The following is a 24,809-nucleotide window of genomic DNA, read 5'->3' as shown; positions in this document are numbered from 1 at the left end:
CCCCTGCGGTGCCATTCCGGTGGAGCCCCGAAGCTGAGACGGCTTTCACCAAGGTCAAGAGACTGTTCTCTTCCGCTCCCATCCTGGTACATCCCGACCCTACCCGCCAGTTTGTGGTCGAGACGGATGCCTCCGACACAGGGGTGGGAGCAGTGCTCTCTCAGGTGGCGGCTGCGGACAACCGACTACACCCCTGCGCCTTCTTCTCCAAGAAGCTGTCCCCGGCTGAGAGGAACTATGACGTTGGAAACCGAGAGCTGCTGGCAGTCAAACTGGCGCTGGAGGAGTGGAGACATTGGCTGGAGGGGGCCGAGAAGCCGTTCATCGTTTGGACCGACCACAAGAACCTGGCATACCTCCAGACAGCCAAGAGGCTGAACTCCCGACAGGCTAGATGGGCGCTGTTCTTCGGGAGGTTCAACTTTTCTCTGACCTACCGCCCGGGTTCGAAGAACGTTAAGCCCAACGCCCTGTCCCGTCAATTTAACACCTGTTCTGAGCGTGAGGTTCCCGAGAACATCCTTCCTGCCTCCTGCACTATCGGATCTGTCACATGGAAGATCGAGGCGGTGATCCAGAGGGCTCTACGGGAGGATCCCGATCCCAGGTCCAACCCCGGATTACGCCTATACGTTCCCTCAGCCGCTCGGACACAGGTGCTGCAATGGGCCCATTCATCCCTCCTTTCCTGCCATCCCGGCTTTACCCGCACCTTGGCGGTGCTGAAGAGGAGATTCTGGTGGAGCTCCATGATCCCTGACACCAGGCGCTTCATCAAGGCATGTACCACCTGTGCCAGAAGCAAGGCCTCCCACCAAGCCCCCGCTGGTCTACTCCAACCCCTGCCTGTGCCCAGCCGACCCTGGAGCCACATCGGCGTGGACTTTGTTACCGGACTTCCCCCTTCCGAAGGTAACACCACCATCCTCATGGTGGTGGACCGATTCAGTAAGGCGGCCCACTTCATCCCCCTGCCAGGGTTACCCACTGCCCAAGAGACTGCGGACGTACTTATCAAGGAAGTGTTCCGCATCCATGGAATTCCCTCAGACATTGTATCTGACCGGGGTCCACAATTAATTTCTCAAGTATGGAAAGCTTTCTGCCTGGCCCTCGGTGCCACAGCCAGCCTCTCATCCGGCTACCACCCTCAATCCAATGGGCAGACCGAGAGGGCCAACCAGGATTTGGGAGCCGCGCTACGTTGTGTCTCTGCCCAGAATCCGTCTTCATGGAGCAAGATGCTCACCTGGGTTGAGTACGCACACAACACCTTACCCTGCGCCGCCACCGGGAAATCTCCATTTGAGGTCTCCCTGGGCTACCAACCTCCACTGTTCCCTGACCAAGAAGCCGAGATCGCTGTTCCCTCCCTCGCCATCCACATGAAACGGTGCGCCAAGGTTTGGAGGGATGCCAAGGCCGCGCTGCTAAGCACGGCAGACCGTAATCGGCGTTTTGCTGATCGCCACCGCACTCCAGCTCCGGCCTACAAACCAGGTGACTCCGTCTGGCTGTCCACTAAGGACATTCCCCTCCAAGCCACTTCCCACAAACTGCAACCCCGCTTTATTGGTCCCTTTAAAATCCACAAAATCATCAATCCTTCCTCTGTTAAACTGTCACTCCCTGCTTCCCTTAAGATTCACCCCACATTCCATGTCTCATGTATTAAGCCTGTATCCTCTCACCCCATATGTCCCCCGGATCCCCCACCACCTCCCCCCCGCATTATTGACAACCACCCCGCATTCACTGTTAAGAAACTCTTGAACATTCGTAAGAGGGGCCGTGGGGTGCAATACTTGGTTGACTGGGAGGGCTATGGCCCTGAGGAGCGTTCCTGGGTCGCCCCCAGTCTCATTCTGGACAAATCGCTCATCAGAGACTTCCATCGTGACCACCCTGATAAATTCCAAGGACCGCCAGGAGTCGGTCGTTAAGGGGGGGGTCCTGTCACGTTTCGGGTCTGTCTCACTATGTTTTATGTTGATTTATGTTTATTCATGTTGTCTTAGTCACGTAGTGTCTTATCATGTATTATGTTAGTCTAGGTTCGTCATGTTGTTTAGTTTATTTCTTGTTACGATTTATTTTCTCGTCATGTCTAGTTATGTTTCGTTACGATTATATTACCTGGTTATGTTGAGTGATTATCGTCTTAGTTTCGCTTTGTGTTACGTTTCGATTTATGTTTATTATTACGTTAACTGGTCGTTGTTATGCATACACTTTTACATGTTTTTCCGCAAACCTTGCGTTCCGCCTTTTCTCTCTCTCTCTCTCTCTCTCTCGTTCTGTCCTTCACTCCCCTAATGTTTCTATTTGTCTATTTACTAAAACTACTAACGCTAGATCAGGATTGGGTAGAAACTAACAAGACTAATCATGTGTTCATGTTACCTTACGTTTCTCGTGCATGTCATTTACTAATTTACTAATGCTAGGGCAGGATAGGTTTATTACTAACGATTACTAATCTCCTTGTTAAACTTGTCATCCATCGCACCTGTTTTCCATTTCCTTGCTACGCTCTAACTAATTGTCTACACCTGTCTACACCTGCATTTATAGCCCAGTCGCGCTGCTGTTCACTGCAAAATTGTCTGCCTCTGTTTACCACGCAACTCTTGAGCATTATTTACTGTTTGATTACACGTTACGATCCACGCCTGTTTACCGACCATTGTTTATTGATTTCTGTTTTGTGACCATCGTTTGTTTTTTGACTTCGTCCTTGCCTACCGTTTTTGTACTTTTGCTTCGCTGATTGTTTCATGGTTTCGACTCCCGCTTCGTCCACGACTACGCCTCTGCCTGCCGTCCGTCTGTTCATCTGCCCCGCTGACAGCTCTCCTGCTACCGGACCTCCCTGCACGTCTACCGACTACGAGTTTGCCTCTTCCCTCGGCACCGTGCTTTTTGTTTGTTTACTTTTTGTTTGGCTGGATCTACGTGTATGGACTTTGCTTGTGTTGACTACTCTCCTGGGATTCGTCCCGAATAAAGCCCTGAGGGGTCTTTATATTACTATTGTTTCTGAGTCGTGCATTTTGGGTCCAACCCCCACGCACCCGTCTCAGGTAGTATTCAGCAGGAAGGGGGGGGGGGGGGGTTAAATTATTTTTAATACAGTAATTTTCAGGCAGTTATGATTTTTGGATAAATGGTTTGATATAGGCTGTTGTTTGCACTGTTGTTTTTTTGTGTTAAAACATTGTTACAAGACCATTGTAAATCCCTTCCTACCATTGAAAAAGGCTCACTGACATGTTGACTCACGCTCTACCTGTGTTCATAGTCCTTAAATTCGGGTTTCAGAATATACAGTTGACGGGCCGGCACTCTGTACCAAAACATCGTAAAGCTGTACAATAATTAAAGCTCATTGGTTGAAAATTGGTTCTAATTGCTACAGCCAATGGCTTTTCAATGTCAGTGCATTCTCAGAGAAGGGGGAGCGATAACCAGTGTTGTGGTTTGAAGGTGTTTGTTGCTGCAATTACTCTCTTGACCGTTAGAAGTCTGGAATTTACCTATTGTACCTTTAAATTTGGCCTTACTAGCACCAGTGCGACTGGCAAAAAAATGTTCATTTACTGCCCCTCTCAGATCTCAACATTTCCGTAACGTTATGTTCACCATTTAGCGCCATTCAGCGCCATTCAGTGCCATTCAGTGCCATTCAGTGTCATTCAGCACCATTTAACACATTTGCAGTGCCGTCCCCAGCCCCCCTAGACCTGCTCCCACACAGCTAACAGAGTGCAGTGTCGATCATAGTGGAGACATGACCAACTCCATTCATCACATTACACGTCATTTGACTGACATTTTTTATCCAAAGTGACATACAGTTGATTAGACTAAGCAGGAGACAATCCTCCCCTGGAGCAATGCAGGCTTAAGGGCCTTGCTCAAGGGCCCAACGGCAGTGCAGATCTTATTGTGGCTACACCGGGATTAGAACCACCGACCTTGTGGGTCCCAGTCATGTACCTTACGCTACCGGCCGTCCCGTTCAGATGCACATGTGAATCAGCCTGGCCCTCGGGATGAGGCGCACGCCCACGGTTTTCCCTCCTTTCTCTGGGAAACCCGGACCGCCGGTCTCTGGCCGTGGGCCGGAATGTGGCCTCCTTCCTGGATCTGGAGGATTATTGCTGCTGACGGGAGGCACCGACAGGCTCGTTAAATAAGGGCTGATTTGGTAGGAAGATTGTAGGGAGACTTTTGTTTTCGTTACCTCCCGTGTTTCATCCCTTCCCCATCCTCCCCGTGCGACTGATGGCCTGGTGCCGTCTCTGGTCGGGCACCCTGCTTATGATGTCAGCTGTTCCCCAAGGCCTGAGACGCTATGGCAGGGTCTCATCTTTCCCTGTGCTGTCTGTCCCGCCTGTGTTTCTGTGGGCTTCTGGGCCTGTGTTTCTGTGGGCTTCTGGGCCTGTGTTTCTGTGGGCTTCTGGGCCTGTGTTTCTGTGGGCCTCTGGGCCTGTGTTTCTGTGGGCTTCTGGGCCTGTGTTTCTGTGGGCTTCTGGGCCTGTGTTTCTGTGGGCTTCTGGGCCTGTGTTTCTGTGGGCCTCTGGGCCTGTGTTTCTGTGGGCCTCTGGGCCTGTGTTTCTGTAGGCTTCTGGGCCTATGTTTCTGTAGGCTTCTGGGCCTGTGTTTCTGTGGGCTTCTGGGCCTGTGTTTCTGTGGGCTTCTGGGCCTGTGTTTCTGTGGGCCTCTGGGCCTGTGTTTCTGTGGGCTTCTGGGCCTGTGTTTCTGTGGGCCTCTGGGCCTGTGTTTCTGTATTATAAACTGCCCGTTTATATAGGCTTTACTGCCTGTGTTTCTCTACAGTCTATCCTCCATGTGTGTCTGTACAGTACAATGCCTGTGTCTGTGCAATCTATCCTGCCTGTGGACTATACATAAGGCTTATCATTAACCGATTGCCCCAAAAAAATTCCTGGATTTTCGGATTGGTGTAATTGAGCCATTAAGGACCAGAAGGTTGGCAGTTGTACTTTTTGAGAGTATTTAATTGGTTCCAATATACCAGAGGAAAATTATTTTAATCCAAAATGATTTCATATTTGTCCCCAGTCTGGTTTCTGTTGGCAGTTCTGCCTGTGTATCTCTAGTGCCGGTGTTTCTTTAGACCTTTTTGCCTTTTAACTAGCCTAAGAAGGGGAAAATCCCCCCAAGGCCCTTAACCTGTGAAATATGATTGTTATTACGCATTTGACTGACCTAAATGTTTGTTCATATGGTTTATCTTCCGGGTATTTCTTAATAATGTAAGACTGCAGCTAAATGAGAGTTTTTACCGCTGGTGTCACTCGACTCCATCATGTGTTTCAACAAAATTCTGCACACGTATTCTTTGCATGGTCACGTCACGTTTCATTCAAAACGGTTTAACTCTGCTTGTGTTTCCATATGGACACTGCCTGTGTTTTTGGTATTTGTAATGTCTGCGTTTCTGCGTTCATTAAACCTCAATCACCAGGCTATTTAAAGGTAGGGTGGGGGGCCCCCCTTCCTCTGAAAACTGAGACTGCTACTATTGATATTCTCACATGACGTAATAATGACTGTATCTGAACAGGCTTAACATAGAGTACGAAACTGCACTCTGGCTGCCTGGGTATAAATATCGATGTGGCTTGTGTGGAGAAGCCGTCTTTGAGTGACATTTCCGTACCATCGGTTTGCTGGCCACAGCGACGGCCAGCTGAAGTTGAAGGCCCCTGACAGGACGCTTCTGCTCGTACACGCTTCATATGTGAATGGCTTCCCCTCGGCCCACGTCAGTTGATTTATGGGGGGAGTCTGGCCGTCTCTACTCCAACTGTACGTCTCTGGCCTGCTTTCAGGGAAGACCCGTCTACCACTGGGCATTGCATTACAGTGCATTCATTTGCCAGATGTTCTTCACCAGAGCAACTTACAGGAGAATAATCGGTGCATTCACAAGATTAGTGTGAGCAGTAGTGCCTTTCCTGAGTAACAGTAAAGATACATTACTGAAGCTCTCATGGAAACTTCTGAGAACATACAGGTTGAATACATAGGGCCAGTTTCACAGACACAGATTAAACGTAGTCCTGGACTAAATTAAGTCTTGTATTGCGAATTTCCATTCCAGATTAAATTTAGTCTAGGCTTGACATGTTTGTGAAAAGTGGCCCATAAAACATTAAAATATAAACGGAAACCATAAAAATACCATAACCTGAATTAGTACAGAAGGTGGGCGTGCTACAGGGTGGGAAAGGGAGGGGAACCATGAAGAGGTGTGAAGAGGCTGGCCTGCCGTCAGAAGATGGCAGTGAGAAGTTAACTATACCAGTGTGGGGCAATTGTAGATGACCATCCTGACTGGGCATGGCAGGGAATTGTGTAGCAGGGTTGTTGAATACAAGTTTTTTTACTACCTTGACTCACTGTCATGACATGGACAGAGACGGAGAATTGGTCATCTAGGGTTACCCCTAGGCTTCCTGTAGTAGATGAGCTCTGAGCACGCTCTCCTGGGGCACGTAAGAAGAGGTCTGGCAGTGCTGAGAACTTTGAGGGAATGTGAGAGCCCACCACCTATCAAAAGATGTTCTTCAGACCAGTGGAGATACCCATCCTCTCTCTCCAGTCTCCGGTCAGAGAAGAAGCTTCTACTCTCTGTCCCTCCCCCATCCCCAGCCTCCAGTCAGGGAAGCCTGGTATCTTACCTGGCCTTCTGGAAATACCTGCCAATAATGTCAGGTCTCATAAAAGTCCCACGGACTACCAAAAACTTCTCACACAAGGGGGGAGCTGGAAAAATCATAGGAAATGATAAACATCTTGTAATAGCCTAGTCAAGGTGTGTACTTTTAGTCATTCTTGAGCAACTGCACTTTACTTGATCTATTACCTTATGATAAAGGGCTGGGTGGATTGCTAATTCGACGAAACCAATTGCATTTGACAAGACAAGGAACAAACCTTGGATCTTTGTTGTGTTTTTCTGTTTCTTTGGTTTCAGCAAACCCGTCAGTTAATGTAACTGCCTTTTCTTGAATTACATGACCTGGCAGTTGATTAACATTGGGAGAACTGCTGTAGGAATAGTGCAGTTCAGAATAGCCTCCAAGGTAGCAAATGGATATATTTTAAACCCATACCAAACACATTTCTCATGCCTCATGTCTCACCAGGGTGATGTGAGAACATCACGGGCTAGCAGTCCGATGCTAAACGTGAACCCACTCACAGCTTTTTCTGTGTGGACTTACGCCAGGGACCAGGAACCAAGTAACACGTTTCCATGCTTAATTACTGAGCTTGTCTGGGGTAATGGCACCTATAAAATACTCTTAGAACGTGCAAACCCCTCCTTCTGGTCCTCATGAGTGGCTCACTTGCATCAGGCAAGATCAGTTGAATACAGACAAGTATTTGAGTCCAAAGCAATGACGTATTTGGACCATGTCTGGTCTCCGTACACTACTCTGGCATGAGAGCAGACCCAGCAATGGCCAAGGGGATAGGACTGAGGCGGCCTTATAGCACCCTGCTGCCTTTCGTTCAGAACGGTTTTCTGCTTCACGCGTCTAAACTGAGTTTTCTGAGGAGCGCCTGCCATCATCACGGTTACTAAATTGGTGATATGGAGAAACAAAAATCAGTGATAATTCGCAGGAAATTGAGCGATAAGTCAGTGCAGCGGCGGAAATGTGTCCGTGTTTCCCTTTCTCCGTGCATCCGCAGGCACTGTTGCTTACGTGAGGCCCGTCAGCGCTTGCAGAAAGCGTCCCCTGAGAGACGCGCACCGTATGTCACTCATCTGAAGAACTGGTTGGATCGGTAGCCATTTCACCTGAGTGGTCTGTGGAGTGGTCTGTGTTGTGCTTTAAATTTAAGGTTGTCATTACTCTGCGAGTGATTTATAGCTGAATGACTGAATGGATGTACTGTCCACACCACTGTTGTGTTGTGTACACACACACACACACACTCACACTCACACTGCAGACTGCACCACACATCTTGTCCACGGTAAGTCTTAGTTTCGAAGCAATTACGCATTAACATAGTGTAGAGGTTTGTGATCCATATGGTGTTTGTTGAAGTCCAGTACTTTTGGGGTTAAATTGTGAAAGTTGATGTAATAATAACCGCTAGCACCATCTGCTGGCCTACTTCCTTTCACAAAGAGCAAAGAGAGAGAGAGAGAGAGAGCGAGAGAGAAACGAGTCTGGATTTTAATGACATCTCTAATATTCATGCTGATGCATTTTGCTGCTTTGTGCTTTCATTTTCCACCACTGTGCTGGAGACTCGTGGCTCGTGGCTCACTCCTCGGCGAGGGAGAGGGGAGGGGAAAGAGGGAAGAGCAGGAGAAAAAAAGAAGCAGAAAAAAAACAACAGAGCGACGAAGGAGCGCAAAGCCCTTTTGTGTACAAAGTAGGAGCAGCCAAGCTGCGGGATGTGAGGAAGGCAGCGGGGAGGAAGCCAGAGCCGGAGCACGAGAGAGAGAGCGCACACGCGCGCCCGTGCGTGTTTCGGAGAGGCCGACCGGCCGAGGCGATCAATGAGAAGGGGGGGCGCGCGGAGGCAGGGAGGGAGAGAGTGACGGAGAGAGCAGAATGCCACGCACCTCCGCTCCGCGTGCTGCAGACTGAGACCCGCCGCCCAGCCGCTAATGCTGCTAATGCTGGCCCCCTGAGCTCAGCCCAGCCCCGCGCCGAGCGCCCGAGACGCGCAAGACCCACTGCCGGGGCCGGGGGGGGAGGGCGGGGGAGAGAGAGAGAGAGAGAGAGAGAGAGCACGAGAGAGAGAGAGAGACAGCGGGCTCGAAAGAGGCGGCTGAAGGGAGAGGGGGAGACACGGAGAGAAAGAGAGAGTGAGTGAGAGAGAGAGAGAAAATCCCGGCGAAAGGGAAAGGGCTTTTGTTTGGCGGCTGGGGAGAGAGAGAGAGAAAAAAAACAAAAACATGTCTTCAGTGAAGAGGCCGAGAGGAAGGGTAAGTGAGTGGCGTGGAGCCGGGGGGGCGGGGGGGGAATGGCTGACAGGAACTGAATAACCTTCCGCTCACACTGCAGCCTCCACCATCGCCATCTTGTTACTGCTTTTTCTTTCTGTTCTGGTTTTTTTCCCTCCCCTTCGGACTCGTTGGTCTAGCTGCGGTCCTTAAGGTGGCACGATGGCTCGTACTTGTGTGCTTTTCTCTCCGCACTTTCTCCTTCCCTCTCTTCCTTTGGCTCCTACCCCCTCTCTCTCTCTCTCGCTCTCTCTCTCTCTCGTTCTCTCGCTCTGTCCCTCCTCCAGTGCCGCAGTTGATCCGTGTTCACGCCATCCGGATGTCACATGTGCTGGAAGTGTCGGTCACGGAGGGGTCCGCTGTGTGTGGGGGGGGAGGGGGCACTCAGTACCTTTGGGTTTTATTACAGTCCGACACGTTCCTGGAGCTCGGAGAGGCTGAGAGATTCAGATCACTGCAGTGCTGGCAGGCTGTAATATTAGTTATTTATAGACATATTACACAGCTGCAGCTCTGTTCTTTCAGTGCATTTTTCTTCTCTCTCTCTCACTCTCTCTCTCTTTCGTTTTCCAGCTTGTTCTACCTTTTTTTCTCAAGCCATACGGGATTAATGAGAACATTCCAGCGTGGGGCAATAATTTTCTCTAACAGCCTTGGTACCACACGCGTGAACCGTATTACGCCTCTTGTTTACCTGCGGAATGAATCGCTTTTTATGGCCTCCCCCCTTTTTCCTATGGTTCCAGTTAATTATTTTTATTTAGCACACTTAGATAGCAGCTGGGCTTAGTGTGCTGGCGCGTTTATAACACGTTCAGGTTGTGACTTACCGGCGTTAGGCTACGGGGTTGGCGGTGAACACAGCGCAGTGTGGTGTGCTAAGGATGTTTACGTCTACTGTTTGTGTGTGTGTGTGTGTGTGTGTGTGTGCCTGCATCCATTTTGTTTTCTGGCCCAGTTGTGGTGCTCTCTCGGTGTTGTGGATGTTAATTTTGTTGATGTGTCGGTGCTGTCGATGAGGCCTCCTTCAGCCCCGGTGAGCCAGTCCGCGATCACGTGCGTGTGTGTATGTGTGTGTGTGCGTGCGTGTGTACGTGCGTGTGTACGTGCGCGTGCACGTTTATGCGCGTGTTTAAAAACAAAAAAGGCCTCAGAACCCTCTTTATTTTTCGACGAGACTTGTCTCCTGGCATCTGAAGGCGAGTTCTCTTCAGGGCTCATTGTGACCCTCTGCACTTTATTGTGTAAATGAAAAGCCTGGGAGAATCGATCGGCATCAGCAATAATGGGAGTACAAACAGTACTCTGAATGCATAGATGTTGGTATGCTTGTATATCCGTAGTGACCAGGATTTAGCTTACCCCAGGGTCCCTCAATGAGCACGTTTGGTTCTGCAATAGCTTAAGGTTCAGTTTGGTCTCTCGATTCAAGTTAGGTCTGTTTAGATTTCTGCTATATTAGGTTTTCTTCTCAGTTTTGCAAGATGGCCTGTTTATCCGCCGTTGACACTAAAGGGTAAGCGTGAGGAGTCATTTTACGCATACGCAGTTAGCGTTTCATGTTGTGAGGTGGCCTTGGTCTGCGTCTCTGAGGGGGGAACCAGCTGGTTTTGCAATAGCAGGTATAGGGGCACTCAGGGGTTTTGTAATTTAAAGCCTGACGTTTATTTTTATTTTTTCGCATATCCTATAGGTCTGCCATTGTAAAGCGGCAGGTTGTCTGAAGCTTCTCTAAATATCTAAAATATCCTTCATTACACGCAAATACTATTGGCCATTCAAAAAAATAACTGATGAAGTATGGCCTTATAACCAGTGGTGATGTGTCTGCTGACAGTATGAGACCTTTCACCTCTACAGTAAGACTAGGTCATTTCACAGTAAAGGACTTCGGAAATATATTACATTAAGTTAAATCTTGTACAATTGTTTGCTGTTTGCAAGTCTTTAATTTGATATGTTCCAGTCAAAATGTGTAATCAATTGATAGCCCAAATGATTACAGTTTTCATTTTAATAATACGCACATGTTTTTGCACTGGATGAAATTAACGTTTGGCTGTAATCTCCAGGCTGGTGGCTTGTGGGGGGGTTTGGAGTTATTCAAGCACTTTGCTGTTGGGTTCAGATCGGTGTGACACTGTATCACTGTGCACTCTTCAGCCACTTTATTATTCAATAAAAATCCAGCTGTATATCCAGCGTTGGTCATATAGAAGCGTGCAGGACGTGGAGTTGAGTAGCACTGCAGGACGTGGAGTTCAGTAGCACTGCAGACACTGCAGGACGTGGAGTTCAGTAGCACTGCAGACACTGTAAACACTGCAGGACGTGGAGTTGAGTAGCACTGCAGGACGTGGAGTTGAGTAGCACTGCAGACACTGCAGGACGTGGAGTTGAGTTGCACTGCAGACACTGCAGGACGTGGAGTTGAGTAGCGCTGCAGACACTGCAGGACATGGAGTTCAGTAGCACTGCAGACACTGCAGGACGTGGAGTTGAGTAGCGCTGCAGACACTGCAGGACATGGAGTTGAATAGCGCTGCAGACACTGCAGGACATGGAGTTGAGTAGCGCTGCAGACACTGCAGGACATGGAGTTGAGTAGCACTGCAGACACTGCAGGACATGGAGTTCAGTAGCACTGCAGACACTGCAGGACATGGAGTTCAGTAGCACTGCAAACACTGCAAACACTGCAGGACGTGGAGTTCAGTAGCACTGCAGGACGTGGAGTTCAGTAGCACTGCAGACACTGCAGGACGTGGAGTTGAGTAGTGCTGCAGACACTGCAGGACATGGAGTTGAGTAGCGCTGGCGCCCGCAGGACGTGGAGTTGAGTAGCGCTACCCTACAGCATGCGGGGTAGCTACGTTGACCTTGCGGTGCCTTGAAAATGTGCATGGCGACGACCAGGTAGGTCACCTGGGGGGGACCTATAAGCGCCCTATGATGTGGAAACGCTCCTCGTGGTATGACCTTTGACCCTCCTCGCGGAATGACCTTTCATACCTGAGGGCAAGGGGTGACCTTTGGTCTTATAACAGAGCACATCCAGTATCCAGTGGGAAAGTCTCGGTTTGGAGAGCGTCCGCCGTATGTCCTATGTCTGCCGTGGACAAAGACCCATCATTTACTCATTTGTCTCTGTACTCCACAATCTGATATTTGTCCTAAAGAAAATCATGTGCTTGAGGTGCAGATTGTCAAGATTTTAGGGCATTTTGGTTTTACCAAGTAGAAATTACAGCAGTGTTTATACATAGTCACCCCATTTCAAGGAACCATAATCTTTGGGACGCAGCAATGTTATGTAAATGAAAGTAGTCATGTTTAGTATTGTGTTGCATATCCTTTGCATGTTTGAAGTCTGGGATTCATGGACATCTCCAGTTGCTGGGTGTCTTCTCTGGTGATGCTCTGCCAGGTCTGTATTGCAGACATCTTTAGCTCATGCTTGTTTCAAGGGCTTGTCCCCTTATGTTTTCTCTTCAGCATATGAAAATCATGCTCAGTTGGGTTCAGATCGAGTGATTCACTTGACCACTCAAGACTTGACCAATCTTTAGCTTTGACAAACTCCTTTGTTTCTTTAGCAGTATGTTTGGGATCAGTGTCTTGCTGTATAATTAACCGCCAGCCAATGAGTTTTGAGGCATTCGCTTGAACCTGAGCAGATATGTGTCTATGCACTTCAGAATTAATTTTGCCGCTACCATCAGCTGTTATATCATCAATGAAGATAAGTGAGCCAGTACCTTCAGCAGCCTACTATGCCCAGGCCATAACACCCCCACCAGCATGTTTCACAGATGAGTGGTTATTCTTCGGATCTTTGGGCAGTTCCTTCTCTCCTGCTCTTGCCACCACTGTGATCTAAGTTCTCATCTGTCCAGAAGACCAGTAGTTTGCATCTTGCAGTGTAGCCTCTGTATTTCTCTTCATGAAGTCTTCTGGGGACAGTGGTCATTGACACATCCACACCTGGCTCCTAAGGAGTTTTTCTCATATGTCGGACAGGTGTTTGGGGATTTTTCTTTATTATGGAGAGAATTATTCTATCATCAGCTGTGGAGGTCTTCCTTTGCCTGTCCCTTTGCAATAACTAAGCTCACCAGTGCTCTCTTTCTTCTTAATTATGTTCCAAACAGTTGCTTTTGGCAAGCCTCAGATTTGGCCGATGTCTCTAACCGTTTTATTCTTGTTTCTTATACCTGCAAGGAGGCAATTAAACACACCTGAACAATTACGCCTGCGAAGCCATGTGTCCCAAACATTATGGTGCCCTGAAATGGGGGGACTATGTATAAACACTGCTGTAAGTTCCCCGAATGATTCATTTAACACTGTGTTCTTGAGACCCACAGTTTGCAGCCTTGTATTGACAGTTTGTTTTAACTGTAACCAAAAAAATGGAAGAAATATATTTTTTTGTCAGATTGGTGAGAGATGCAGCCTATATTTTGCATCTGTATATTTGTTTCGTATGTCCTACGTTAATAAAATTATAAAACAAAATGTAGCTAAAAAGTCATTAACAAAATTATTTCTGACATTATTTGGTAATGTCATTTTATTTAGAACTTTGTTTCCTCTGCATAATGGAGTGGAAATTAAGTTTCAGATGGCAACACGTCACAACTTTTTTTAGTGCAGTGTTATCAACCAGAGTGATCTTTGTGTTGCAAGCAGTAACATTTTTGAAGATGTGAGTGACATCTATTAAAGAGGCCAAGCCAGCCTTGAAATATGGCCGTGGTAAATCTAAAGGTCCGTACCGTGTATTTGAATTGTATGAAATTTGAACATATTATAGTTCAGATTGACCTGTGTTGTAGTTTGTTATTTGCTTGGGCTGTGTTGTGGTTTGTTATTTGCTTGGGCTGTTGCTCTCTGACCCAGATATGTTGCATATGTTGTATCCTATATGTATCCTCTATGCCTATCTTTAGGGGCATTTAGGCCTTGGTAGAATGTGGCTTGTTTCTGACTGGCTAACTTTGACATTTTGCCTTGCTAGACAGAGCCTGAGGCTGATCATTCAATCCAGATGCCCTAACAACTTGTAAAAGCACTGTTATTCTGGTTGGTTTATATATTCGCTAGCTAATGCTTTCATTCCAATTGTTTTGCTTTGTTTTACTGTCCTTTTTATTGCTTTGCGTGTTTGTAATTAGCATGCAAGCTGGCTAATTTGCTAATAATATGTCAACTGTCTGCATAGCAAGGATTGCCACAAGCTGACATATTTTTTCTTCAGTTTCCGTCTACAAACACGTAGCTTACAGGTTTTGTTTGCGTTTGAGCCTTCAAGCGCACTTTCACAGACTGTCTTCCCGCTGCATACAGATGTTTCTCTGCACGTACTGGAGTATTAGTTGCATTGCATTACATTCTGCGTTCAAGCATTGCTTCACCGTGTGTTGCATGGGGCATCCCAAAATTACAGCACACTCAATTACTAATCACTCATTTTGCAGGATATGCGACAAGGTAGATTTTTTTGCATTCTGTGACTGGTATATGAAATAAATTAAATATTTGCTGGTAGCGGATAAATACGCAACTAATCGGTGCCTGGATACACAGAGAATATTTCCTTTGTCATAATATAAGTAGTTCTGTCCGAATTTGCATCTCATTATGTGAGTGCCCGCTGCCACCCGATGCAGTGGATTGTAAACGGAAGGACATATGGCGATTGCAGCACAATGCATGTGAAAATGCAGAACCGCGATACGCCGGAGTTAATGACATCATTATGTATGTGAGGCACGCTCCCTGCCCACCCTCCCCCGCTGGCAATAACGTTGTGTATCTGTGCGTTTTCCCTCCGCGGTATGGCAATATGACATTTCAGATATTAAATATCTCCACGGCGATTACTCGTCATGCGAGGGGCGGTGGAGGTAGACCTGGAGAAAAATTTAATGGCGATTTAATGTATTGCTTTTCTCCGCGACGGCGACGTTTCCTTAAAAAACGCATTTCCTCTCTTTCTCCTCCTTCAGCCCCCTAAAAACACGAATGGTTCCAGCAGCCACCTGCGGGTCGTCAACCCTCCGATGAAGAGCAGCTCGTCATCCTCGTCGTCCTCCTCTTTCTCCTCCTCCTCCTCCTCCTCCTCCTCGTCCTCGTCTTCGTCCTCCTCCTCCTCTTCCTCCTCGGAGAAGCGGGGGAGGAAGCAGCCGCCGCCGCAGCAGCCGATGGACGGCGTGTCCGAGGACAAGCAGCTGAAGGCCAACCGGATCATCTCGGAGGCCATCGCCAAGGCCCGCGAGCGGGGCGAGAAGAACATCCCGCGCGTCATGAGCCCGGAGAGCTTCCCCTGCTCCTCCCAGCACCGGGCCCGCGGCAAGCCCCGCTCCAAAGAGAAGGCCTCCAAGAGGGCCAAGAGGGCCCGGATCGTGCCCTCCTCCAGCCCAAAGCAGAAGGCCAAGATCGGGTGAGTGCCGGCCAAATGTCGCGCTGCAGCGGCTAGACGTGTGTTTATTTCACCGTGTGCAAAATGTCCGCCCGTGGGACTTTCCTTCCCTCAGTGATGCCTGGAAGACGGGTTCAGCTCGGCCAACCACAGATTATGTGCACACACTCCTTCACAGGCACTTTTTCTTGAATGTACTTTTATCAGTTGTATCTGCATTTATGTTACTGAGCTAGCTAGTTTGCTAATCTGTCGCTATTCAGTTTTGTAGTTCTAAAAGTTGCTGGCTTCCAGGCTTCACTGAAGTACGGAAAGCACCATGGGCCAAATACCCTGGTTATCTGTGTTTGGCTTGGCTGCTGTCTTTCACTCTTGGTATCTCAGTAAGCCAGACCTGAGTCTTGCACTATTTCAGAGTATTTAATAGTTTTCCAGTACACCAGACAAGCTCAGTAAAGCAAAGAAAAGTGCACTTGAATCCAAAACAATGACGTATTTGACGCCGGTCTGCAGTTAAAATGGCATGCGTTGCATAGGTAACCCTTTGAGATCCCGTTTGTATTGCAATATTGAGTGCAATTGGTCTTTAGTGCTGGTGGCCATGCTGGCATTAGCTGATCCAGCATCTGTCGAATGTGTGACACGTGATAAAGATCTGGGTCAGGCACCTCTTTATTGCCACATCTCTGTTGCAAGAGGAAGTGAATGTTTTGAGCTTGTGTAAGCCATTGTAGCACGCCTGCCAATCAGGCTGTCGGGAGAGACAGGAGCTGTTTGTCTGCTAGCGCACACGCCTCGAACCAGACCTTTGGAATGAATACATAAGTTTCACAGTTTCATATTCCCACCTCCTCCTAGCTTTTTTAGCTTGTGTTCTTTCCTTGGTCCGCGGAGACTTGAAGGTCGAGCGTGTGTGGAACCGTGGTTAACGGTGGCTACGGTGTCAGCGGAACATGCTAGAACCGTTCTCCCTTCACCTGGGCATGCCCCCCTCCACCCCGTCCCGCGCCCGGTTTCCCCCTCAGTGCCTTCTGCCAAGCCCCCTGGTCTCTAGAGGCCCTTGAGCCCTGACGACCATCATCCAGTGTTCTCAGGTCACTGTGACGAGTATCAGCAGGGCGGCCTGTAGCGTAGTGGTTAAGGTGCATGACTAGGACCCACAAGGTCGATGGTTCGATTCCCGGTGTGGCCACAATAAGATTGCTCCAGGGGAGGATTGTCTCCTGCTTAGTCTAATCAACTGTACGTCGCTCTGGATATGAGCGTCTGCCATTAAGAGCCATTAATGTAATCGCTGCTATGCGCCTTATGGGGATTCTTTTCATCTCTGTTTCCACAATTGTGTCTGATCCCTGTTGGGTGGGGATTCACTAGACATCCAGGGAAACACACAGCCTACGCCCGTGTGGGACCCGGCTGCGCCCGTGTGGGACCCGGCTGCGCCCGTGTGGGACCCGGCTGCGCCCGCGTGGGACCCGGCTGCTCGCTGCTGCTTGACCACACAGCAGACACGAGTGGCAACATCTTAAACTGGAAGTGTTCCACGCGGCCCCTGGGTTTCTGAGATGCACTACTGCATCTTAGACGGATAGAGGGGCCAGAGAGACAAAGGTACACTGAAGGGAACTGATAAATGATACGCTCGGAAACATTGGCTAATCATCATGACATTTTACCGGCCAGCCCTACCTCTGAGCGACCTTGTTTTCAGGCATCAGGGAAAGAGAGCCATCGGGCCGAGAGTGGACGTGTCTCCCGTTTTTCCCCACAACAACCGGACCGCCGAGATGCGTCCGGGGACGTGGGCAGGGCACGGGCAGAAGATGGGATTTTATTGCCAGGTCACTCAATTCTTTAGACCCCATGGGACAACGGGAGGCCCGTTTTCATGATTAATGGTCTTACTCTATATACCCACCTCAGAAACGGGAGAAACCGGAGGCAACGTTAATTCCTTTTTCTCAGGGAGATGACAGACGTTGTGAGCTCAGTAATGTTGCGAGAGCCTGTGTAAAGTGAATTAAACCAAGGGCTTTTACGGCTCTCCGCCCACTCTGCGGGGGGTGAGGTGGCATTAGGCTCTGGGAGTTCAGGAGTGTAAAACATTTTAAATGTAACTGTACTGAACAGACAGTTCAGTCCAGTGCAAGCTCCAGGTTTTAATAATTATTTCACCTTCTGCGCCACGTGAACTCTGTTTCTAATAAACTCTGTTCATGTTCAGGCTCAGAACCAGTTTTAGAACAGGAAACGGAGGGACCGTAGGACATCAGTGTCTGAATTCACACAAAATGTATGAAGTATGAAGAACCGAGTAAAATTACAGACACTGTGTTATCTTCTGCATTTTTTAAATGTGTATTCATTGATTTACATCTGTTGTTGGGGCCATAGTGTTGCATCACAAATGCTCTGCATCAAGGCTGTGTTGGTCATTCAGTTAGGAGAGCCAGTGCCTGCTTGACTATTTGCTGGTATTGGATTTCTGTGAAGAGAATAGCAACAATATTTCTTTACTGAGTTGATTTTTTTCATTTCAAGCAGTTCTTTTAAGTCTTTTAAGTTTAAGTTTTAAAAATGTTTTATTAAAAGAGCAAATGCCTGATGGCATCGGCTCTGGCCACAAATTATTGAGTCTTCCGCTGCTGTAGCCTATCCAATTAGAGTCTGGCCCTTCTTCTCTGATCTCCTTCGTAGCATTCTCTGCCCATTCTCTATCAGCTGATAGGTGTGAAAATCCCAGGAGATCAGCAGTTACAGAAATACTCAAACCAGTCTGGCAGCAACAATCATTCCATGCTCAAAAGTCACTTGTAAATCACATTTCCTCCCTGACTGCTCCTACCTCCTGAGCTAATATTGCCCCCTTCATCAGGTCTCCCACTGGCCTGGTCCCACAGGGCACCTTCATCAGGTCTCTCACTGGCCTGGTCCCACAGGGCACCTTCATCAGGTCTCCCACTGGCCTGGTCCCACAGGGCACCTTCATCAGGTCTCCTACTGGCCTGGTCCCACAGGGCACCTTCATCAGGTCTCCCACTGGCCTGGTCCCACAGGGCACCTTCATCAGGTCTCCCACTGGACTGGTCCCACAGGGCCCCATACTGAGGGCCCAGACCCTAACACTAAGTGTGCTCACTAACTGGCGTGGCCAAACAAAGACGTTTATGGGTGCCCTGGAAAGACTATAAATAAAGGCCTGAGAACACTCCACTGAGCCATGGGGGTAATTTTAGCTCCTGTGTAGGTATTTGGTATTTGGCAGTGTTTCAGAAGCGGTCCAAAACTAAGCTCTCTCCCGTTTCTTGTGATATCGCACAAAGCGGTCGGCACTTCTTCAGAGGTGCTTCCGCTGTTTTTCTGTAATGATCGTGTGATTCAGAGCTCAGGGGTTGATGGTGTGATTCAGAGCGCTCAGGGGTTGTGTACATTAACCTTCTCCCTCTCATAACAGTTTGCAGTAGTAGGACTTTATGCTGTAAACATGCAGCACAGCTTTTGTTGTGCAGGCACTGTCTCTCCACTCCACCTCTACAGTGTATAGTGCCGTCTCTACCCTCTTTTAGTCTAGTGTGCACTATGGCCACCCCACTTTGCTGTACGTTACACTGGGCTTTACCTACACTCCTGTAGTGTACACTACAATCTGAACTCCTGTAGTTAAGTGTACACTAGAGTCTACTTCTCCAGTGAAGTGTACACTACTGTCTGTTCTCCGATAGTTAAGTGTACACTACCACCACTGTTCACCTGTAATGAAGTGTTCACAGTGCTGTCCCTGCCCCCCTGTAGTCTGGAGTAGGCAAGTAGAGGCGCTGTGAAGGATATTAAAGGTACAATAGGTTATTTCGGACTACTAACAGTCAAGAGAGGAATTGCAGCAACAAACCACAACACTGTTTATCCCTCCCCCTTCTCTGTGAACGCGCTGAAGTTGAAACCCCCCTACACAATTGGCTGTGGCAATTAGAACCAGTGAGCTTGAATTATTGTACAGCTATACAATGTTTTGGTATAGTCAGTCGGTTCGTCAACTGTATATTTTGAAACCCGAATTTAAGGACTATGAACACAGGCAGAGGGTCACCATGTCAGTGATAGGAAGGGATTTACTACAATGGTCTTGTATCAATGTTTTAACACAAAAGTCTGACCTATTGTACCTTTTCTTCTAGCTAGCACCTAGTTTTCAGCCTTTTCAATGCCTAGCCAGTTGGGCGGCATTGAATTGTGTCCTTTTTTCCTGAATTCGGTCTTCCAGCATTACAGGGACCTAGCCTTGTGTCATCACAGCTTCTTATTTAATGTATTTAATGACCTTCAGAGGTTGGGTCATGTTGTTTTGTTTTGATTTTGCTGTAACAAAATTTGAGGGCTCTTCAGTGTCATTGGCTTAGCAGCAAATTGTTAAATTGATCTGAAAATAATGCTAGCTCCTGATCTGATGATTGGCACTGGATGACTCGCACTGTCTAATTAGCACTGCCTAATTACAGCCAGCATCAGATCAGAAATGTACAAAAATCTAATTAAGCTATTTCTCCTGAAAAAGATAAAAATAAATAAAATAGAAAGTGGTAAATACAATCTACCATTGCATATGATTTTAATCGTCATTCTATGCAATAGTTCAGGCATTTGGCATATTATGATATTTATGATTAAGGAGATACCTTTTTTTAGCAGAGCTTATCCACACATGTTCTGCAGCTTGTGGGCTGCCTAACCTGTTACCCATTACAGCACCTCTGCCCCCTGAAGAGCGTCAGGGCTGTGTGCAGTCATCTGCTGCACCGGGCCCAGTGCTAGCTGCTCTCAGCTCTGCTCGACCAGTCCTGTCCTGCCTGGTGCCGCCGCATTATAAACTTAATTTATTTAGCTACAAGGACACTTTTATATAGCATGAAAGCAATACAAGTCCATAACCTTGCTGTCAATTACTGGAATGTTTATAATTCATTTAACGCCAGTTTATATAATAATACTGCTACAATAGGACACCCTGAAGACAGTTTTGTTTCTGCTGAGTGAGCATTGTAGGAACAAAACATAAATCCCTGTGTGTTGGTTCATCTACTCAAGGGGATCACTTTATTAAGTATTTATTATTAGGCCTTTTTTTTTTTATGAGAATACTTATTAAGTATTCTGCTGCTGTAGCCTATCCATTTCGAGGTTTCTCCTCTGACTTCTCTCCTTAACGCATTTCGCACCATTCTGAGTAAACTATAGACTGTTGTGCGTGAAAATCCCATGAGTTCAACAGTCAAACCACCTTGTTTGGCACCAACAATCTAGCCACAGTCGAGATATTTTTTTTTCCCCATTCTGATGGTTGATGTGAACGTTAACTGAAGCTCCTGACCCATGTCTACATGACTGTATGCATTGCACTGCTGCCACAGTATTGGCTGATTAGATAATCACATGAATTAGTAGGTGTACAGTTGTTCCTGATAAAGTGCTCAGTGAGTGTATTTACATTTTTTAAATAATGATAGTAGCTACTGTAGCCAAACTAGCCTATATGTTTAGGTGTTTTGGTGTTTTGGTGTCTGTTCAAACCTGTGTAATGTTGTGCTTCTCCAATCAGTTCTGAAAAGTCTTGTTTTTAAGCCATGGCAGATTTAAATGTTAGGTTTTATTTGTAAGTTGTAGCAGACAATAGTGTATTGCAATTTCTTTTAATTAAGCCAGTGAAACAAAATTGATACTTTGTTAATTAAGTTAACAAATTAATTAACAAAGTAATTATTATTATATTACCAGGATGGTAGAAATACGGCTTGAATTTGCAACAGTGTGATTTCCCGTGGTTTAACGTCTTCCCATACTCATAGTGAACACTCTAAATTCAGTGTGCTAGAACTTTGCAGACCAAACCAACACACTCAGCACAAAAAGGCAGGCACCTTCATTGTATCCAACCAATCGATTGCAATCCTCAATGCAAATCACTTAAGGACTCATATTCATTGACAAGAAAGAACCTCTTGTATTTGGGAGCCATGCAGACTGTTCCAAATGAATTCAGTAAGGTCTGTTTTCATTTGGTTGAATTGCACCTTCCTTTAATTGGTCTCACTGCATTCGATTTTAAAGGTAATCACCGCAGATGGAATCTATTTTAAAACAGGAGGCAGCTGCTATTGAGGGAACCGTGTTTAATTAGCCCGGCTTGTTAATGATATAAGAGGATCTTATATTTCTATCTTTGTGAGCCAAAATGTCCCTGGAATTACCCACATAGAAGTCCATTTATAATATAATTTTTAGAGGAGTAGGAAAACTTTCAATGCCAATCGAGTTGTGTGCTCAAGCTAGCATAGCGCCCTGAAGAAAGAACATTACCCTGTTCCTGTTCCAGGTAGTGGATTTCCTCCCTACCACAATACACTGAGTTCATTTGCATCACATTGTACTATTACAATGTGTGATTAGGGGGTCAGGACACATTTTTATGTTATATAACAAAGTTGGCACTGAACTGTTAGGGGGCATTCTGGCAGAAATCAGTCACTGTCTAACCTCACCCTTTTTAATTTGAGCACATTTTTCTAGTCATCTTAACCACGGTGGTGCAGTGGATAGCAATATTGCCTCACAGCAAGAAGTTTGTGGGTTCAAGCCCCACCTGGGCCTCTCTGTGTGGAGTTTGCATGTTCTCCCCGTGTTCGCGTGGGTTTCCTCCGGGTACTCCAGTTTCCTCCCACAGTCCAAAGACATGCAGGTTAGGCTGATTGGAGAGTTCTCCTGCCATTGCCCATGACCAAAGCACTGGCCTCTACTGTGTGTGTCAGTGAATGTGTGTGCACAGCACTTGCCTCTGCTGTGTGTGTCAGTGAATGTGTGTGTACAGCACTGGCCTCTGCTGTGTGTGTCAGTGAATGTGTGTGCACAGCACTTGCCTCTGCTGTGTGTGTCAGTGAATGTGTGTGTACAGCACTGGCCTCTGCTGTGTGTGTCAGTGAATGTGTGTGTACAGCACTGGCCTCTGCTGTGTGTGTCAGTGAATGTGTGTGCACAGCTCTGGCCTCTGCTGTGTGTGTCAGTGAATGTGTGTGCACAGTTTCCGGTAGCTCTTTGTAATGTAATCTACAGCGCAACAGCATGGAGAGGATTCTCAGTGCTCTTTGTTTTTGCGGTGCCTTTTGTTGTTTCCTGGAGGGGGGGTTCTGTATACAGGGTTTCTCAGCTGTTGACAAAGCAGGACGGAGAGGTCCGGATCAGGATATAGCACCGCCGTCTGGTTCAGACAGAATATCTTCTGTCTCACTCAATCACGGTCACCTGGCCCCTCTTACAGGGACTAACCCCTCTGTCTCACTCAATCACGGTCACCTGGCCCCTCTTACAGGGACTAACCCCTCTGTCTCACTCAATCACGGTCACCTGGCCCCTCTTACAGGGACTAACCCCTCTGTCTCACTCAATCACTGTCACCTTGGTCCCTCTTACAGGGACTAACCCCTCTGCTCCACTCAATCACTTTCAGTCTGACTCTCCTTTCTCTCCCTCTTTAAGTGACTGTCCATCTCTCCAGTTTATGCATTTGCTTTGAATTGGCCATTGACTGTTCAGAGAAAGTGCATGCACTAACCCAAATGCTGCATCTTTTCTTGTTTGTAAGCAAATAGGGTCGTACAATCTCGTATCTAGCTCACATGGAACATAAAAATAGGCTAGTATAGCTGTAACAATATCCCCATCAAAACCAGTCCTGGATGTATTTAGAGTATGTAGGGAGAGTATTTATGAAAATAGCTTCAGTATGGATATTAGTCTATAAATCCAGACATGATACTTTCACCTGTTGCTCAAGCAGACCTTGCCATCTTCTGTTTTGAAGTGCTAGCCTGTGTACATGAGTTATTTTTCCATGGCTATACTGTGCAAATAATGATGATTTCAGTGTTATTACACTGAACAGAAATATTAAAAGGAAAAACACTGGGATTTAAACTAATTTGCTCACAATTTCAGAGAAATAAGATTTTTGTGCTTTTTGTTATTGTGTTATCATTTGTTTCAGCTCACGAAACATGGGACTAAAGCTTGTTTTGTGTTGATGTTGATGTTGTGTGTCGCCTATAATTAAGTTTGTAGCTACAGTTGCAGTCCGTTTACCATTTAATATATTTAAAAAGCAAAATGAAGTAACCAGATTGTGGCAAGGATGGCCATTTATCTTCTGACCCATCGTACTATGGTGGTTACACAGTGAATGTTTGTTGTTGTTCGAGCAAATATGCTCATCTGAACCAAGTGATTTTGTCCTGGAAAATAATGCAGATAGAAGACAATAGATCGCTGATTTCACACACACATTTTTGCCTTGAATATCCATCTAGGCCTGAATTTGACAAAAATTTCAAATATTACAGTAGTGGGAACTTTTTTTTTTCCTCCTGTGTTTCAAAACACAACATCCTTGGCGTTGCCAGTTAAGGTTTTATTTTGATTTATAGCCACACGCACTGACACTGGAAGCACGTGATTTATGGAAGGCCCCGCTAGTTTCTCCACCGGTGGGAATTTGGTGGAATATGTGATCTCTGTACATTTTGGGTCTGATTTATCTTCCTTTCTCAAGCGTGTCACTATGCTTTCAGCACCAGACTGTGGGACAATGCCCCATGGTGTCACACCCAGCTAGTCTGCACGCAGGGGGACACAACATCACCATCATCCCCACACCAAACAATGGGCCGCAGGTCAGCGTACGCAGGGTCTGGGGCAGGGGACTGCGCTGGGTCTCCACTCCACACTCGACACAAACTGCCAGGAGCCGTCGCTTTCTGCACCTTTTTGCAGGCTTTAAAAATGATTACATTATTTTGCTGTCAGTGATGTAGAAGATACAAGACGATAGGCTGTATGAAGAATGTGAACTAAGTTCCTGTTGCATCACCGAACGGGGCAGTTGCAGTGCGCATACCTGCAGCAGGGCTGAGGTTTGACCTGGAGTAAATTCCGGAAAGGTTTTGAAAGGCCCTCCGGCATCAGACCTCCTCTGCGACGGCAAAGGTGAACGGGGCGAGGACACTTCTCCCTCAACCCTGCTAGCCCCCCCCCCCCCCAGCACTCATCCACCCCAAGTCCACGGTGAGGCCTCCACCATCACAGCCAGCCAATGGACATTTGGGCATAAAAATAAAACGTAAATCCTGACCACTTTGCATAAAAGGCCCAAAAACAGGTCGCCCCCTCTCGTTTCTGTGATTCGTTCCGTGAGGCAGTCGGTTTTGATGTAGCTGGAAAAGCTCAGGCCTGTTTTTATCTGATTTCCCGGAGCACCAGCAGATGCTGAACAGGCAACACGGTGACATCACTCCTTACACGGTGAAAACGGCGAGCATTCACGACTGTTTTCGAGCT

The 24,809-nt window shown here is 47.2% G+C and overlaps 1 protein-coding gene across 2 annotated transcripts in view; it reads left to right on the top strand.

The window, feature by feature from the left end:
• Window positions 1-8,326: 8,326 nt before the first annotated feature.
• LOC133131665 (chromodomain-helicase-DNA-binding protein 9-like) overlaps window positions 8,327-24,809 on the top strand; it is a 61,731-nt gene continuing 45,248 nt past the window's right edge. For both annotated transcript variants that reach the window (XM_061247063.1, XM_061247062.1), the window contains exons 1-2: window positions 8,327-8,989; window positions 15,019-15,452. In XM_061247063.1, coding sequence (XP_061103047.1) covers window positions 8,960-8,989; window positions 15,019-15,452 — 464 coding nt within the window. In that variant the 5' untranslated portion in view covers window positions 8,327-8,959. The remainder of the gene's footprint in view (window positions 8,990-15,018; window positions 15,453-24,809) is intronic.

Source organism: Conger conger, chromosome 6 (genome assembly GCF_963514075.1).
Source record: "Conger conger chromosome 6, fConCon1.1, whole genome shotgun sequence".
Classification (NCBI taxonomy): Eukaryota; Metazoa; Chordata; class Actinopteri; order Anguilliformes; family Congridae; genus Conger; species Conger conger.
The sequence above is the reverse complement of the archived record's forward strand: the minus strand, read 5'-3'. Positions and strand labels throughout refer to the sequence as shown.